Genomic DNA, 16215 nt, shown 5'->3' on the forward strand with positions numbered 1-16215 from the left:
TGTGTCCACTTGAGGAGTTGGAAGAGAGAGTGTTACCGGCGGCACAGGTGAGTTTTGAATAGAGACCACATAGCATGGAATCGATGTGGTAGCTTCCAACCACTGTAGCAGATCCTCGTCAGACTCGTCAGGTGGGATGGGCTGCTCAGGGTCGGGATTGGACTGTACTGACAGTGAGCTGTGATGAGCCACTGGATCCATCCCTCCTTCGAGCCGAATTGGTTGCATTTGGGAGCCAGGAGTATGTATCCACATGGCGTCATTACCCCAATCATGAAGTGCCTTAGTATGCCGCAACCATGGTCTACCAATCAGCAAAGGAAATCCCCCCTCCACCTGAGGAAGACTGACCACCACAAAATCCAAGCTAAATGTGAAGTCTTGTATGCTTAAAGGCACCTTCTCTACTATGCCCACAGTGTAGACTGTCCTCTGGTCTACCAATGTAACAGTGAATGGAGCAGGGCGGGTAGGCTGCAGACCTAAGGTCGACATGGTAAATTCTGGCATTAGATTGATTCCAGACCCACCATCCACTATGACGCTTGAGAATTGATGCCCAAGAATAGATACAGTGAGACGGGGACTTTTGTAGTTGGGGAGGGGAGCAGCTGGATATGAAATCATGTAGGACTCCAAGGGCTGCACAGGTAGGTGCCCGCCACTAGGCCCTGTACCAGGATACAGAGACTGAATTATTGAGAGGGTGTCACTTCTAAGGGTTGCATCTAGCCGGAGTATCTCATAAAGAGACACTTGTTGAAAGGTGTTCTTCAAGATTGCTTCCGCTGTGGGCTTAGCTCCTACAAGCTGGGCCTCCTCGGAAACTTTGACCTGTTGCAAGTCAGCCACTGTTGCCAAGAAGGCTCCATCAATGTCCGAAAGCATAGAGATTGGCCTATTCTTTTCACCACTTACGGGTTCGACATTTTGATCTGGTTGCGGAAGTGATGGACGAGATGGTCCTGTTGGCAAGCTTAAACCCAGGGCTGCTCTTTGTGCCCGAGTGAGCACGCCAGCAGGCTCTGCCGCTTGTTGTGGCCGAACTGTATGTGTAGCAGGTGCTTGCTGAGGGGTGGTGTTCACTGTGATTAGATTGATCTTCAGGAATATAAACTCTTGTTGGTTTTGATTCGGGCCTGAAGATGAGGATACCCTTTGTTTGGGACAATCCTTACTGTAGTGGTCCTTAGACTCCGGACAATGTCTGCAAGGAGGAGACCCTTCAGGTAAAGGACACTTACTTTGGTAATGCCCATATTCACCGCATCTGTAGCATAAGATTGGCCGATTAGACGGACGAAACGGGGGACGAGGTGGTCGCTGCTCTTGTTGCTGCATGGAGTTGGAGGCTGAGGTGTAGAAGCTTTGGGGAACTGAGGGAGTACTAGCATGATAAAAGCTGGGGGATGCAAAGTTGTTGTGCATACCTTGTTGCATAGGGGGTGTTGTCAGCAGAGGGGGCAACGGGTTTTGATGGCCATAGGGTGAGACCATGTTGGATGCAGGTGCTAGCCCTTGTTGGAGAGAAGGACCTAGACTTTGTTGTATTTTCCGCAATCCTTTGATATAGTAACAATCCTTATCTTCGTGCCCTGATTTTTCGCAGAAGTGGCAATAAGCCCGAAGGGGACAGTCCTGTGGAGGATGTCCTGGAGAGCGACAAGAGCTGCACCATACCATAGCTTTAGTCTCCTGCTGAGACCGAAGCTCTTCTAGCTCTCTCTTGATTTGATCCAAAGCCTCAAGGTGCGATGGCTTCTCTTGTCTCAGAGAGATTGATTTCTCTTCCTGGAGAGCGCGTTGTAGTTTTAGGGCTTCAAGTTCCCTGCTCAAGGAAGTCAATGGATCAGCAGGACTACCTTCCGAGAAAACAGAGGGAGTCTCTATGTGAGGGGAGTTGTTGAATAGCTTCCTAGCCCCCTCTATCCTAGTAGCAGCTGCGATGAATTCCTCTGGAATGGCGTCGGGTCGGAGGCTCTCTCGAAGTTTTTGCTGAGAGGTTTTGGGGAGCGCCTTCTCCACCCACTTCTTAACCATGAATTCACCGGGTTGCTGGGGAAGCTTGGCAACCAGAGACTTGGTTTTAGTCATAAGATCTGCAAAAGTCTCCTCTGGCTGGAGCACCATGTTGGCCAACTCATCCAACACTTTCTCTTGGTAGTCACCTGGCCTGAAAGCTGCACAGAACTATTGTCTTAAGGCTGCCCAAGTTGCAAAATGATTCTCTGCAAACTGGCTGTACCATTTGTCTGCTAAGCCGTCCAAGGTGGATGGAAAAAGTACCAGATAAGCATCTCCTCTGTTAAGACCACGTCCCCTACAGAGAGATACGAACCTCCGTGCATGGTCGTCAGCATCTTCTGAAGAGAGTCCTTTGAAGGTGGGGAACTTGATGTTTACCTTGGCCAACACACTAGCCAACGCCTCCATGGCCCCTTGCTGAGCCTGTTGGTTGCTCAATAGCCTGCTGTAGCAGAATAGGAGAGAGCTTTGCTGGAGAAGGTGATCTGTAAGATGTGGAACCGGATAAAGGAATGGGGGATGTCGTATGTGGAGGTGTGGGTGATGAGGTTAATGGACTTCTACTAGATACCAAAGGTCGTCTTCTGTTATAGTGCTTCAGAGGGCTTAGTAGTGCGCTTTGACGCTCGATTGACCGCCTTGTATGTATCATGCAGTGACCACCAATCCTACCAAGCTTTGGGCAAGAAGACTCTTAACTGTGGGCTGAACAACACTGGTCTAGACCAGGACAAGTGAGGATAGGGACTAGACCACCTGGTCCAGGACCAGTGACTAGACCACCTAGCTGGCAGGACGAGGAGGACTGGACCAGGGCGAGGACTAGACCAGGACCTTGGACGAGGACGAGGATTGGTTAGACCAGGGCGAGAGAGGACCAGACCAACAGACTATCTACACAGTGCAAGCAAGCGTGCGGAGCTAGGTAGCAACCAATTAGCTTCATGATTTGTATCTCAACGAAGAGTGAGACTTCATTTGAGATCCCATCGTGGTCGCCAAAATGAGAGCACCTGTAGCGCGGATGATGTGTCGTGCTCTCTACAGTGGGTGGTCCTCAGTGCAATGTGCGTGAGAATCTCACTCAAACAGACTGAAAAGAAAGGAAGCAATAGACATCAACAGAGCTCACAAAGGCACAAGAGCAGACCAGAACATATGACTCGACTATCTCAAAGAACTGATACAGACTCTGGCGTGGCAGCACACTCAGCTCCAGCCCAGGACTCACAGGTACAATGGGGGTGTCGAGGCTCAGATGTGCCGGGATGGTGAAGACGTGCTCTGTGTGTAGACTCACTCTAGACGACTACATACAATATGATACTAATGACCCAAAACGACTACTCATATGCACAACCATAAAGAGCCACCAATGGCTCATAAATGACAGCACCTAAGTCTATCCCCACTGGGTGGCAGTGGTGACCTGGCCACGATGTCCACTAAACCACCGTATCCCCGCCACGTGTCGCTGCCCAGCGAGTCCGTCTAGTGTGAACCGACCAGACCAAAGACCCACTGTAAAGTCCAAACTGTACTAACTGTCCTGTGAAAGTGACACTGTAGCCTGCTACAGGCAGTGCCAAGCTGGATGGTTTTTTCTGATAGCTCTTGACAATTACTATCATCGTGAATTCTTTTGGCCATATTTGCATCTTGTGTAGTGCCACATGATGCTCTAACAAGTGCACCGCACTTGAGATACATTCTGACTAACGTGTTGCCTGAGTATGTGTTTTGATCAAGTAACCCACTATCACGAATATCAGCATGTATCTATTGCCTTGGTATAAATCCTTCTTCTTCGCTCATCTTGCGTAGTGCCACATGCCTACAAGATGCAAGGGTAGGTGATTGCATCGGGAGAGATGCCCTCAATTCGCATTGGCTGAAAGAAGCTTAGCGTTTTCTGGCCTGCCCATGTTGGGCATATCGTGTAATCAGTGCACTCCAAGAGACGACATTCCGGGCAGGAAGCTCGTCAAGGACTTATTGAGATCTAGCAAGTGCACCGCACTTGAGATACATATTGACTAACATGTTGCCTCAGTATGTGTCCTGTTCAAGTAACCCACTATCACGAATATCAGCATGTATCCTACTGGCTTGGTATAAATTCTTCCTCTTCGCACAATCCTAAAGTGAGCTCACAAAAGAAAGACTCTCTCTCTTCCTCTCGACGAGAAGCTCCTCAAGCACTCGTTGTGCTTTCTGAAGTAAACCACATTTGGCATACATGTCGGCAGTGCCAAGTAGGACGTTATTTTCCAACAGCCCCTGACTACTAATATCATCCTGAATTCTTTTGCCCATATCAGCATCTTGTGTAGTGTCTCATGCCTTCAAGATGCAAGGCCATCTCATACACACACAAATACACATGCACTTGTTGCAGACAAGTGCACCACACTTGAGATACATACTGACTAACGTGTTGCCTAAGTATGTATTCTGTTCAAGTAACCCACTACCACGAATAGCAGCATGTATCCTACTCATGTTGGGCATACCCTGCAATTAGTGCACTCCAAGAGATGACATTCTAGACAAAAAGCTCGTCAAGGACTTCCCACCTCACGTCGATTGGCCTATCACAATGTGCAAGGTCCGTTCTTGATGAGTGGAAAAGAGAAATGAGGGGAGGCTAGACAGGCCTTCTTTTTTGAGTTACGTGTCACTCTTCGAAAACACACATTAGAAAGATCAACACGCCCAGGTGGTCTGGGGTTACATGCAATCTCAAACAAGTAAAAAACTTTTTGTGGTTCTATATGGCTTAATGGCTCTTAAGACAAAGCGAGGAAGACGGGAGCACGCCCGATGCGCGATGGACCAAGGGTGGGAGTGGCTAATAAATCCAGGGTAGGGACACGAAGATTCTTTGACAAAATAAATGTGAGAGTGGTTCTTTGGGTTCTTTTCTTGAGTGAGGATACCGAACATTGCCAAAGAGCTCTGATACCAATGTAATGTGCAACGGAAGTGATTGATGCTAAATGTTCAGGACGAGTGCTCAGTGTGGACTCAAGGTTTCTTTTACTTCATACGAGATGTGCAATAGACTAGAGAGAGACAAAGGAGACTAACACAAGGAGGGGTCTCAAACCCCCCTCCAAGGAGCCCCCTCTATATCGCTAGAGAGATATTTGCTTTAGATTGCCCAAATGTTGATACAATGGTCCTAGATGCTGAGATGCTAATGGGATCTTGTTGTAGATGCTAGGATCTAAGAGGCTAAGACTTGAGAGAAAAAACGCTATTGGAATTGATGGGATCTGCAACCTGCAACGAGACTATGGCTTATTTGCTATGGCTAATGTCAAGGGTGTTGTTGACGGTAATGGAAATGGGCTGAAAAGTGAAAACACTGGGCTTGCTTGACTTGGATTAGCAAACTGACGTAGAGTCTATGGCTGAAATCTGTGATCGATGGTGCTTGAGGGCTACATGTTGAAAACATTGGGCTGATCTGCTCCTGCCTGCGGAGGGAATCTGCAAGCGGTATGGATGCTGAAGCAAAAATGCTGATGGTGAAAACGCTGGTCCTATTGATGGCAAAATGCCAAGGCTGTGGTGTTGAGGGGTTGGCTTCCCCTAGGGTATTGCAGGTACTAATTTATGCTTGAGAAGTAATCCCTAGGGACACTTAAATATGGAATTAAAGCTGGGTCGGGCAATGCCAAAAAAACCCACGATTTCCATAATGCTGGCTAAATGTCACTTATAAATAAGTCAATAACTCACTTATAAGAGGTGCTTCACATGCAAGTAACTAACTAGCCTGGGATACTGATGCTAGACTATGCGAACACTTTCGAGTGCCTACACCTAGCAGACACTCGCCGTGCTCATGTGCAATCAGAGGGTATGCAACTAATCGAAATGCTTCGACATGCACGTCTTGCGTACAGGCTCACAAGGGGGCCAAAACACTTCCTAGGATGTCCTAAACTCTAGAAGTAGGAGTTAGCTTAACCACATGCACATAGGGTTAGATGTGCACGTGATGATCATGCTCTGTCTCATACCAGGTATAAGCCCCGAACAGGCTGTCCATGCTACCGCTACCCAAGTGAAGGCCATTGCTAGCAAAAGGGACGCCATCACCTGAAGAATCCTCCGACACCTCAAAGAAAAACACTCCCCCTTATTTGTGCAAGCTTTAACTGCAATTAGAATCTCCAACTACGTAAAAGCTCTTACCCACATTGGGGTCTGTAGTGCAAAAGGTACATGCTAGTTACCGAAGAGCACCAACCCCATATCTTGATGCATAGTGAAGTCTTCCTGTATGAGGCCCAATCTGTCTGTCTGGACTCTGCACCTCCTCAGGCATGCTACAAAACTGCATCCACTCTCCAAAACATTGAGCCCATCTAGCTGCTATGGGCCCCCAAGTTACATGAGGTCTAGTACCGGGTACCCAGCATATGTCTAGACTCTATGCTCTATGCGAAGCAAGGGATTCCAAATCAAAGGCTGACGAATACGCTCCTCCATACAAGCCGGGCCACTCTGAGGCACGCATATGCGCAATGTCTTCTAGCCCTTGAGAAAACTCATGGCATCTGTCCACGAACTATGAGCTTCCCTAGCAAGGCCCTACTATGTGAGGCTGGATAAATGAGCCCAAGTCCACCCTATGCGGTGGGTGGTGCGATGAACGACAGTGCAACTTTGGCACGTGTGGGCTGCTCCTCTTTGCTAAACCATAGGAAGTTCTTGAAGTCGCTAAATATGGTCTATGTAGGAACTCGAAAAGATCTACCAGGAGGTAATGTACCACATCGTCATGAAAAGATCCTGATTTTCTGCCACAATGTCCCACTAACAATAGGCGAGCCGAGCTCCAATGTACAAGCTTCTAGGAGGAGGGGGGCAAATCAAGCCCGACCTGGCAATCCCAAGTATCCCAATGTTGTCTTGGGGGGAATCCATCTGGAGCCCTCACCAAGGGACCAGTCCGGGGTGGGTATCCTGCCAATCCAAAATGCAACTAGCTTGCACCAATTGATCAGCACACCCAAAGCCATACAAAAAGTCTCAAAGTGGCTGCTGGCCTCTCTACAAATTGGCCGCCTGGCCATCTAAATACAATGCAGTGTCATCAGCAAACCCCGCATCCAGATGCCCCTCCTCGCGAAGGGGCATGTGTAACCCCTTGAGCCCAATGTCCTGAACCTTGAGATAACTGCTCAAAGCCTCGCAAAGAACAAGAACAAAAAGGGGGCAAGTGGGCAGCCCTGTCTGACAGATCTCATGAATGCAAATCTCGGCCCTCTTCTCTGACCAATCAATACCTGCCTGCGAGCAGTAGAGTTTGAGGCTGCCACATCTCTGATGCAGGCGTGAGAAAACCCATCCTCAACATGGTACCCTCAAGAAAACTCCAATCCACATGATCACAAGCTTTCTGAAAGTCAAGTAGCAAAATCATGAGCTCCTCATCCCGCATTTGGGCCAAGGCTGCTGCCTCCAAGAAAGTGAAGATGTCGTCAAGCACACATGGTCCTTGACAAACCCTGTTTATGTATCATGAATCAGACCTCTAGGAGTGGGTGGTTCGACCCTCAAACTCAGAGCCTTCGCAACAATTTTGTTGGCTGAGTTAAAGATCATGATAGGCCTCCACTGCCCAATGTCATCTCAAAGAACAACCCTCCTTGGGGATGTAATAAATGAAGCAGCTCTATGGCATCACATCCGTGTTCAACACATGCTACAACCCATTGTACAAACCAGGCTCCGAGTATCTCAAGGAAGAACGAGAGGTCAGGCCATCCTCTTCAAGTCAGTTTTTCCGGGACAAAGCCCTCGGTGCATCCAACAACTCGGATAGAGGCCTAGTACGCATGTCATTGTTAATTTGCGTGGTGGCTTGGAAGAGCAGCACATGGTGAGAGGGAGTGGCTACGGGTGGTGAGCGGAAAGGGGGGGTGCTTCCGGTGAGCGCACGGAGGGAAAGGGTGGGGCGAGTGAGCGGGAGTCTGGAGAGGAGAGGGAATGGGGCGTTGACGATGACAAAGGGGCAGCTGCAGCAGCATCGAGCAACTCGTACCTTTCCCTTTTTATGCTAACTCGATTGACATATTTGTAACTAGTTTTAGGGAGAATTTCTTAGGCGAGAGAATCACTCTGGAGAGAGATTAATTTAAAGAGACGAAATCAGGTCCAGTAAGAGGATAATGGTCTCTAGAGAGTGGCGAGAGAATCTAGAGAGCTTCAATCTGATATGTTTTACCATATTAAGTAGTGCCCCTTTTTTCTGCCAAGAGTGGAGAGATAATATCAAAGAGAACGATTGCCTCCTAATTTCAAGTCTTAGACCCAAGCTTTGCAAGGTTTACTGAATGCCTCACGAGAAGGATTTCTAATCAAATCAACTACCAATCCAACAATGAGGCGTGGTTTCTTAGTATTGGAATTGTTAGTTGGAGAGGTCTCGTTCATCTTCTGGGGCAGTATTGTGGTTTATGACTCGTTTGCCCATAGTTAAATCACTTTTGTGCAGAACGATATTGGGACCTTTCAAGGGATATCTGTCTCTCTTGTTGTAGAGTCTTGAGTAGAACTCCTTGAACTGTTGGTTTTCTCCAAGAAGTCATGGCTGTTCCTCCCAAAAACAAATCCTCCAAAGTTCTTTGTCATGTGATAGCCAATCCCAACAGCTTCTTAGAACTCCAGATTAATAGGGAGCTTCTTTTTTAAAAGTCTCGCCTCGTGTTCATTGAAACTTAGCGTTTCCTTCTTTGTCAACTTTAGAACAGAGAGAGAGAGAGAGAGCCTCAAAATGCACCATAAATCATCTGCAATGTAATATGCTACAATCCAAGGCTTCGAAAGAGCAAGAACACGTATGATGAAATTATCTATGAAAACCCTTACTTAATGCTACAAATATAATTTGGAATACAATTGGAATCAAAGCCGTTCACATCAGTCAATTCACAACTTTGCCTTTTGTAAAGTCTTCAAATTCTCAACCTTTTACAAGATTTTGAGATTTCTATAGAGCATAACAAAGAGACAAAAGAGTTTACTTTTTTGCTTTTACAGTAAAAACAAGCACACTTAGTCGAAACATTGATGGATAACCAATTTGCATGTTTGTAGGCACTTCTCCACACGCGTCCACATCGGTTCACCCTTGGTCAACACTTACCAAGCCGTTTTTGTCAAACTGGATTTCTATTACCTTCTTTGACCATTCTCTATCAAGAATAGTTTAAAATGGCTTCTTCTTTGCTCAAAGTCAATGATTCATCTACCTCCATTTGGCCTCTTGAATCTTGGATCTCTTGAGTGATAGGTTTGTAATAAGATTATACTTGCGCTTGCAGAGGGAAGCAAAGTATTGAGCTTTGTTACCACTGTACCCACTTTGGACTAGTGATCAAAGAGTATGCTTGTGAACTATTAAGAGCTACAACGCTTGAATCATTTAAATATACAGTAGTTGGAAAAATTGAACTCACAACAAGTTAAGGTTTAGAGAGAAGATGGTGAACCGCACGAGAGAGATTGGTGGCCTTGAACTACCAATTTCAACACCCGTCCGTGGGGGATTTCTTTAAAATATGTTGATACAAAGTTTGAACTTGCTGTGGGTTGAAGCGCTCTATCTTCCACACTTTACAGCAGTGATTCAATGTGTGAAGTGCCTCCTCTAAGACTTAGATAGGCTTTGCTCTCCAAAAGCTAGAACTAAAATCAATGTCCCAAAAGCCTTGGGTTTTTGGCCCCATGCACAACTCATGGTTTAAAGAAAAAACAGACTGTAAAACAAATCACAATAGCAAGTGTTTTTAAGGGAAAGGAAAAAAGTAGGTGCTTTTGAAAGAGAAGAAAAAGCATGCACATTTTGGAGAAAACAAAATGCAAATGCTTTTAAAGAAACATGGGTCATTTTTGGGCATGAAAAGCGAGAGAGAGGAAAACTAGTTATAGAGAAATCTTGCTAGAATCTCTAGAGAAAATTTGATCAATTTTTAGAGGGAAAAATTTGACAGGAGAGCTGTTCTATAGACAGCTAACATTCTAGAGAGAGAAAATCAGGCTCATAGTGAGAGAATTCACAGCTGGGAAAGACTGAAGCTTTGTGAGGAAGCAATTCAAGGACTTTCCTTCTGAGAACGAGTGTCTAGTCTGACTCGTAATAATCTTCCACTCTGCCTCCTCTATGACTAATACATAACCACTACGTGGGCTTAATAGTTAAATCATCACCATCCCTTTCGGACCTCTCCTCAGTTTCTCTAACAGGTGGCTTTTCTTATGCCTTATCTTCAAGCTGTTTTGACATGCAGGTGCAATTTTTGTTTTTTTTCTTGCTGGTGTTACTCACAATGGTATCTGTTTCTATTTTTAGAACATTTCTGAAGCTGTGCGATTATTGGAATCTTTAGGTGGTGTGGATGAACCTGTAAGTCTATTGTACTGTTAAATGAAAAATTCTATTCTGCTGTATTCATACACAACATCCTTCTTGTGCAATCAGACAAGTTCTGGACTGATTGAGGGTACTTGGCGTCTTATGTTCACTACGAGACCTGGCACTGCATCTCCTATACAGGCAAGTTACTATTGTTGCTATGGAGGTCTTAAGTGGTTTTCTGTGTTATTCTCTTCAACAACAACCCCCCCCCCCCCCCCCCCCCCCCCCCCCCCCAAAACCCCCCCCAGCCCCCCTTCATAAATACCCCCGTCAAAAATAAACCCCTGATTGTTGTGCTTTTCCAGAGAGCATTTGTTGGGGTAGACACATTCAGTGTCTTTCAAGAAATTACATTGCGAGGAACCAATGATCCTCGTGTTTGCAACATTGTCAGATTTTCAGAGGCTATTGGTGAACTAAAAGTGGAGGTACTTGTCCTAATTAGCATTATAAAACATTGTCTCAGTGTTTAGTGCTTATATTTCAGCAAAAGGTTGATCTTTGATGAGCATGGACTTGTTCTTGGTTTGCTCACCTGTATCTAATTTCGTCTAGTCATTGTATGCTGTTCTATGTTTCCCTCTAGAAAAACCCCATTCCTCCTAACTATTCACTGCTGTTGGTGTCCGACTCTGAAGGATTTCAAATGTATAGTCGACACAATTTATCTTCTCCACTGACTGTGGAACCGACATCCATAAAGGCTTCGCAACAATTAACTCAGGTGAAGCCTCGGCAATTTTCTGTGAATTGGATGCATTCCCTTCCTTTACATTGCTCTTCTCTACATCTTGCTCTTTCACCTTGTCAATGCGAGAAGCTTCCGCAAAAACCGCATCCTTGCGAGAAACTTCAGCACATTAGTCTCCCTCACTTCAGCTAGGTGTGCAAGCTCAGTCAGTGCATTTGGGTTGTTCCACATCTTGCTCCAGTGACAATGTCCTTGCAAGAACCTTCAACACATTCTGACATACTCTCCCTCACATCAACGAGGTGTGTAAGCTCGATCAATGCATCACCGTGTTGGAGTTGCTTAGCACCAGAAACAACGTCGCAAGGGATATCTGCAGTCTCCACAGAAGCCAACAGTTGGTTTCTTGAAATAATCCCATAATGTTTATGAAATCAGAACCATCCCATTGTGGGTATGAAGTCAGTAGCTACTATGCTTCAAATTAGGGCTCAAAGATATGTGCTCATACAAATTGGTGAGGGGGGGGGGGGGGTGGAAGATGGGGGGAACTCGGGGGGAGGAGGGGCTGTCGAGGGTGAGGCTGAGGTGGAGGCTAGAGCAAGGACCTCGTCTTGCTGAAGAGGGTCGAAACGGTTCCCCGTGGGAACGCACTACTGTTGGGCGGGAGCCTCGGGACCACTCTGAGTGTGAGGCTGGCGCGGCGGCCCCTGGCGACGTCGACCACGAACCTGCTGCCAGCCCTCCTCTGCTTGAGCCTCAAGCTTGGAGGGTGGCTGTGTCTACGTACTCTGTGACTCTGCCTGCTGCTGCTGGCAGCCTTCGGGGGCTGGGACTCGGCTTGTGGTGTAGGTCGGGGTCTCCTCTGTGGACAGGCCTTCGCAAGATGGCCAATCTGTCGACAAATGAAACACTGATTGGGGAGGCCCGAATACTCCACGCTTTGTCTAAACCAACCACCACTCACCCGAGGCAGTAGGATGACCTTTGGGAGGGTGTGGGTGTCCCGAACCAGTACACGTACTGTGGGGATGTCGGCCGCCTTGGCAGCTACAGAGGCTGCCGTGCGTGGTGTCTCCAGGACCGTCCCAATCGCTGAGCCTATCCTGGAAAGGAGTGGAAGGTACTCCCTCCTCAGGCCGGGGAAGCAGACTGAGATGGGCACGTCTGCCTCCTCGACAAGAACGTCAGTAGCTGGGTCGAAACCGTGGCGCCATTGTCGAAAATGTGCTCGAACTGCATGGATGGCCAGGGGGCTCATTGCAACGACCTTGGACGCCATCTCGGGAGTCTCAAACTCTATCTGGTAGTAGCCATGTCCGAGAAGCTGAACATCGAGAATTTTGCCCACCTCTACGAGAAGGCGGGCCTGAAGGAGATCGTGCACTTCCCCTCTGCTGGGTCTGGTGCCGAGAATCTTGCAAATAACAGAGGTGGCCTGGAGGCGCGCCACCTCTGCCTCTAAACTTGCTTGCTCCGTCGGTGAAAGAGCAAGTCGGATGGTGGGTTCTGTGGGGTTATGCGAGGGGGCTGCAGTAGAGTCCCTCTTAGGTGGAGCAGAATCCTTCATCAGTGTCTGCTGTTGTGAAGACGGGCGAGGACGAAGCGAACTACCTTGATTTAACTTTGGAATTTATCACATAAATTTTTGGGTTAGTTTGCTAATTTTTCCTTTTTCTTTATAGCCAAAGATAGATAATTTTGGGCATAGTAATCATCCAAACTAATTCTATGGTCAAAATATTTTTTTCACAGCTTCCTGACAGTGTGTTTCAACTGTGAAAATTATCCCATAATTTTTGAGTCAATTTACCAATTTTTTTCTAGTAATTTCTACTAAAAACAAACAATAGATATTTTTATCATGGTTTTCTAAGAGTGTGTATAAAATTTGAAAAGTATCATATGATATTTTGAGTTAATTTATTCAAAATTTATAAAAAAATATAGAGAATTATCTCATAAGTTTCTAAGTTAATTTATTAATTATCCTCTCTAATTTCAGCCATAAATAAAGAATTTTAGATATAGTAATTAGTAAAACTAAATATCTAATTAGGATATTTTTATCACAGCTTCCTAACAATGTATTCTTAGTTCTAACTTTGAAAATTATCTTCTAAGTTGCTAAGTTAATCTACCAATTATTTCTTTTAATTTTATGCTAAAAACAGAGAATCTTGGGCATAGTAATTAATATGATTAAATATATGATAAACATATTTTTATCACAGCTTCTCAACAAGGTTTTTTAACACTAAAAATTATCTCATAAGTTTCTTCGGTAATCTACTAATTTCTTCCTTTAATTGTTTGTTAAAAACATAGAATTTTGAGCATAGTGATTAAGATATTTTTTATCACGGATTTTTAACAATGTACTCTAACTCTGGAAATTATCCCATAATTTTCTAAGTTAGTCTTCTAATTTTTTCCTTTAATTTTTTTTGTAAAAAACGAAGAATTTTGAGTTTAGTAATGATTAAAACTATTAAAATAATTTTGAGATAATTACCACGATTGATTAACATTGTAAAGTTGCTCGAAAATTACCTCATGAATTGTTAGAGTATATTCTAAGTTTTTTGCGAATTATAAGCTAAAAATCAAATAGTTTTTACTCTAATAATCAATTTCTATAGCTTTTTAATAGTGTGTGGAAGCTATGAAAATTATTTCGTAACTATTTAAATTAATTTTATATATTTCCTCTTAATTAAAGCTAAAATTAAGCAATTTCAGTATTAATATATTCCAATAAGTAATTAAGTTACTGCTCTTTGGGAAAATCGTCGGGTTTCAAGGGCAGTTTAGCATGGTGAGCGATAAGCTACTTGGCTTAGGAAACTTGAAGGGAAGATCGAAGCAAGTCCTGCAATACGTGGTGCTCTGACCTGAGGTACTTGTTGTGTCATGCCCATAACGTTCAGCGGTGTGGGTCTCTTAAGGGCTCTGCTCTAAGAGAGCAGATAATCTTGTCCTCTTGAGGAAGGGGAGCCACACATAGTCCAGGGGAAACTAGTGACAAACTAGTGACAAAAGCGTCTATCCTAGGAGCTTGGGTGCAATTGTAGCTCATACTCAGAGAATTTGTAATCACCAGTTTTAATATGTAATAAAGTTAATTCTCAGAAGCCTAATCTTTTCTAATTAATAATACAATTATTAAAATAACTCTAAATTAATTTACCTTCCGCTAAGGGATAAGAGTTAATTACCTCAATTAATCACTTAGAGTTTTGCTTTCTGAGTGATTTTTGAGAAGATTTTCTCTAAGCCTATTTCTAGTTTTCTGGCAAACAGGGGCTGTGCTTAAGTACCTCCCAACTTTCCAAGCAGGCCCCCAGCTTCCCTAGGTGCCCTCTGCTGCTAAATCAGTCCTTGGCAAGTCCAAAATATCTCCCCCAAGCACATGCCTAGCTTGAATTTCAATTCTGCTAACTTTAGTTTCACTTGCTACTTCAACTGGAAATATCTAGTCTATGTGATAAAATATTTGCTAGGCCATGTGATTTAATATCTTTTACCCCATGTGATAAAATATCTGTGAAGGCTTCCAGTTATTTAATTTATTAAAGTGATTGCTGTGAAAACTTCCAGTAGAGATTCAAAGGTCTGTTCCTATCTGAATTTTGTGGCTGAAGTAAAGCTGTGCTTAAGATTTCAAAAAATACCAATTTTAACTATTGTAAGGTAAAGGGTTTACTAATCTGTATGTCCAGTGTTCTCAAAAAAAAAATCAGGGCTCATTTTCTTAATTTCAAAAACATGGAAACCTTACAATCACCCCAACTTAAGAATTTGAGATGTCCTCATCTCAACCGAAGTTAGGCATTTCTTTACAAAGGGAAACTTCATCTTCCCATGTAGCATCACCAATGAAATAATCTTCCCATTTGACTTGAAGCTACCTAATTACTTCCTTTTTAATGGTTCTTAATATTTTCCCACGAATACCATGTGGTTTGAAGCTCCACAATTCCTTACTTTGGCATTACTAACTATTTGCCACCCAATTCATCCAAGAAACTCTTGGTGTTGAGCCATCTTAAAATCTTTACAAACCAAGTGTGTCGACTCAAAAAACCAGGTCAATTCTCTTCCATAAAAAAAATAAAATTCCTAGATAATTGTAGTGAGGGACTGATCCTCTCACTGTTGCTCGCATCCTCCCCTCGCCATTGTTGTTTCATCCCCCCATCCCCCCCCTCCCCGCCCCGCATTGTTCTCTCCTCTCCTTTGGAGGAGTTGGCGGACGGTGGTTCATTAGGCATTGTGGTAGGGACTATTTTCTCTGACCACACGCCAGTGATCCTCTTTTGGCCGACAGGCAGAGGAATGGCAGTGTTATGTTACGCATCCCTCAGAGGATTTTACTAGATATAGAGATCAAAGAGCAGATCATTGCACTGTGGATTGAGAGTTTGGATGCACAGGGGGACGTTGCTGCTAGAGTGGCCAATGGCCTAAGGGAGCTTAGTCGCTTCTATCTCCAGCAGATGACAACACGATTGGTTGCGACCCGAGAGAAGGAGAAGCGGCTACCGTCGGGGCATTGCCTCCTCACAGAGGATGCAAGAGCAACACCTAGGTAGTCCTTGGATTGAGAACCAGATGCAACAGGCTCGACAAGAGTTGATCACCATTGAGGAGCTGCGACATGAGTTTGCCTACCACCGACAGGCATCTCAGTAGACCCAGGTGGGCGACAGAGTTATTGGAGAGTTTTTTGAGATGGTGGGTCCTCGCCATGCACATACCAGTGTTCGCCAGTTGACGGGATAGGATGGAACAGTTGCCACAGAGCCTGAGGACATACGGGTAGTAGATATTGACTTATACCGAGGCTTCTCTCAGTTGAGCCATAGTCAGAGCACAGGGATGCATGCAAAGAGCAGGTGTGGGCACAGATGCCTTGCCTCGCCACTGAGGAGATGCGACACATGCTTGAGAGCCCTCTCCTGCCATGGGAGCTACAGGAGTCTCTTAGAGCACTCCCTTAGGGTAGTTTCCCAAGAGAGAATGATTTGACTCCCAGTTTTTTCTTGGAGTGCTGCGAGGT

The 16215-nt window shown here is 45.0% G+C and overlaps 1 protein-coding gene across 1 annotated transcript in view; it reads left to right on the forward strand.

Moving 5' to 3' along the window:
* Window positions 1-16215, forward strand: part of LOC147436581 (Plastid-lipid associated protein PAP / fibrillin family protein) — a 138748-nt gene that overhangs the window by 8538 nt on the left and 113995 nt on the right. Inside the window, exons 2-4 of the mRNA XM_086489452.1 lie at window positions 10397-10450; window positions 10526-10600; window positions 10768-10890. Coding sequence (XP_086345578.1) covers window positions 10397-10450; window positions 10526-10600; window positions 10768-10890 — 252 coding nt within the window. The remainder of the gene's footprint in view (window positions 1-10396; window positions 10451-10525; window positions 10601-10767; window positions 10891-16215) is intronic.

The sequence above is a fragment of the Adiantum capillus-veneris genome, chromosome 18, assembly GCF_014529385.1.
Source record: "Adiantum capillus-veneris isolate H3 chromosome 18, ASM1452938v2, whole genome shotgun sequence".
NCBI lineage: Eukaryota > Viridiplantae > Streptophyta > Polypodiopsida > Polypodiales > Pteridaceae > Adiantum > Adiantum capillus-veneris.